The sequence below is a fragment of the Loa loa genome, assembly GCF_000183805.2.
Source record: "Loa loa unplaced genomic scaffold supercont3.407, whole genome shotgun sequence".
In the NCBI taxonomy this organism is placed as follows: domain Eukaryota; kingdom Metazoa; phylum Nematoda; class Chromadorea; order Rhabditida; family Onchocercidae; genus Loa; species Loa loa.
Window position 1 is genome coordinate 1 of NW_018108587.1, and position 2,430 is coordinate 2,430.

Below are 2,430 nucleotides of genomic sequence, written 5' to 3' on the forward strand. Positions count from 1 at the left end.
AATAATAATAATAATGATAATGATAATAATAATAATAATAGTAATAATAATAATAACAATAATAATACACCAATGAGGTAACATAGCTTCCAAGTAATTTCTATGAAAAAAGGGGTTAAAACAATATGAGCTCACCAATAAGTATAATGAAAGTAATTTGATTTTCTTTTTCTCATTGCTTTTTATCTTTTTGCAAAATAGCCAAACTATCTTATTAACTATTTCTGCTTTTCTTTTTTTCCCGGTAACAGGATGAAGAATGTGAGTAATTCAAAAAAAAAAAAAATTGAATCATCTTTAGTCAAAATTTGAGGTTTATAAATTATTCAGATAATAAAAATATCAATTACAGATGAAATTAGTGAGAATTTTATTCATCATAAATATACAACTATCGATGGCAGTGTTAATCAAATTTAAAAAAAAAAAAAAAAAAAATATTTCCGTCAAATTGATTAATTAGAATGATTTAAATCGAAATAAACTGTCATCCTTTTTTCTTTTTCATTGTTAAAAAATCAAATTCCTAGTTCTCCAATGAACTTGTACTATTTTTTGACCCGGATATAGAAATCTCTTCAAAGGAGTCATTCTCACTTTCGCTTTCCTCATCTTCATCATCATCACTGCCACCACCATCATTGTCACCATCATCATCATAATTATCATCACCATCATTATCATCACTGTCATTACTACCCTCATAATAATCAACATCATCATCATCATCATCACCATTATTATTATCACTATCTTCATTATCATCACCTTCGTTATCATCTTCTTCTTTTCCTTTATCTGCACTATCTGATATAAACAAACTATCGTTATTGGCTTCCGTTTTAGAAGTTTGCTAAAAATATATACCATAAAATATCATGCATGTATTAAAATATATAAATTTTCATTTTAATATAAAATATTAAAATTCAAAAAAATATTGCTAATCGAAATTGTAACATAATGTTAGGCTTATCCTATCCTAAACTACTTTGTCAATTCTGGATTACTTTGGATTAATCAAAGGTCAAGTTGGTCAAAGATTAATCAAGGATTATTTACGGATTTAGTTGAAATTCCTAACAAAACAATCTAGTAATCAATTCTTATTTATAATTTCATGTTTATCTATCTAAATAATAAAATGATATTCGAAGATAACATACCATCTTATTGTTATTCAACTTTTAATGTTGAAATTATCAATGATTGTTGATCGATACTACTAGTCATCATCATTCTTTTCTTCAATTCATTTCGATATTCAATTTGTTTGCTAACTTTTTGTGTTTTACTTCGTGTTCCCATTATGGTTTCCTTATATTTTCGTTCAAATCTTAAATTTTTGTTTATTTCAGGAAAAGTTTAATATGGTAATAGGTAGAAGAGAAGTTAACATTGAAATTTATTCATTTAAAAAAAAAAATACTCGTCAATATAACTTATTATCATTTCATTTATTAAAATAAAAATTCTCTCATTTCATATCACTGATAGATGTTAGTTGAAGTGAAGGATCAAATATATCATAATCTAACTTTTATTAATTTTAATTTCTCTAAATTATAGGAAAATGTAGTAAAAAGGAACAAAAAAGGACATGTAACAAATAATAAAAATCAAAAATTTCTTTAAATTATAGCATTTTAATTCAACATCATTAATAGATAATCATAACAATTATTAACATAAATTTCTTACCCTTTGATAATTAAAATAATTAATAGCAACTAAAAAAAAAATGATCATCACATGAAGAATTCTTTCGTTTCATTTCACCGATAGATGACATTTGAAGAAATGAATTAAATATGTCATGTTATGATCTTTTATTTTACAGATTCTCGAAAATGTTTATAATATGAATTATAAAATTTATTGAAAATGATTTACAACTTAACATTTTATCAATTATATTATTGCTAAATCTTAACTCACTTTGATAGTTTTGTTTTACCATACAAAATTGACTTATAATATTTAAATTTAGCTAATAAATTTAAGTAATTGTTGCTTTATAAAAAGAAAATGGAATTGTTATTATTATTATTATTTTTATTAGAAACCTTATCAAGAAGTAATAAATAAATTAAAGAAATACAAATACCGCTGCATTTTAATTAGCATTTCTTGTTGTTCGACAATAAGCGCTCGTGCTTGAACTCGTCGTTTCATCGCTTCCACTTCATTACGGTATTCATCTGCTCGTTCTTGTTGCTTTATCCTATATTGATGGTAAATAAACAAATCATTAAAATTCATTTGTAATAACTGAAAAATGAAATTATCATAGAAACAATGATAATTATTCATTCTAGCAATTATGGAAGCAATGTTAAATGAGTAAGATAAATGATAGATGGATAGATAGATTAGATAAATAGATAGATAGATAGATCTGTATATATATATATATATATATATATATAT

General features: G+C 23.7%; 1 protein-coding gene across 1 annotated transcript; it reads right to left on the reverse strand.

Annotated features, from left to right (window-relative positions):
* Positions 1 to 526: 526 nt before the first annotated feature.
* LOAG_14634 (hypothetical protein) lies at positions 527 to 2,262 on the reverse strand (the record flags this gene model as incomplete). Its single annotated transcript, XM_003150128.1, has 3 exons — positions 527 to 853; positions 1,282 to 1,336; positions 2,108 to 2,262. The coding sequence occupies 3 exons, from the start codon at positions 2,260 to 2,262 to the stop codon at positions 527 to 529; spliced, it is 537 nt and encodes a 178-aa protein (XP_003150176.1).
* Between the last annotated feature and the right edge of the window lie 168 nt (positions 2,263 to 2,430).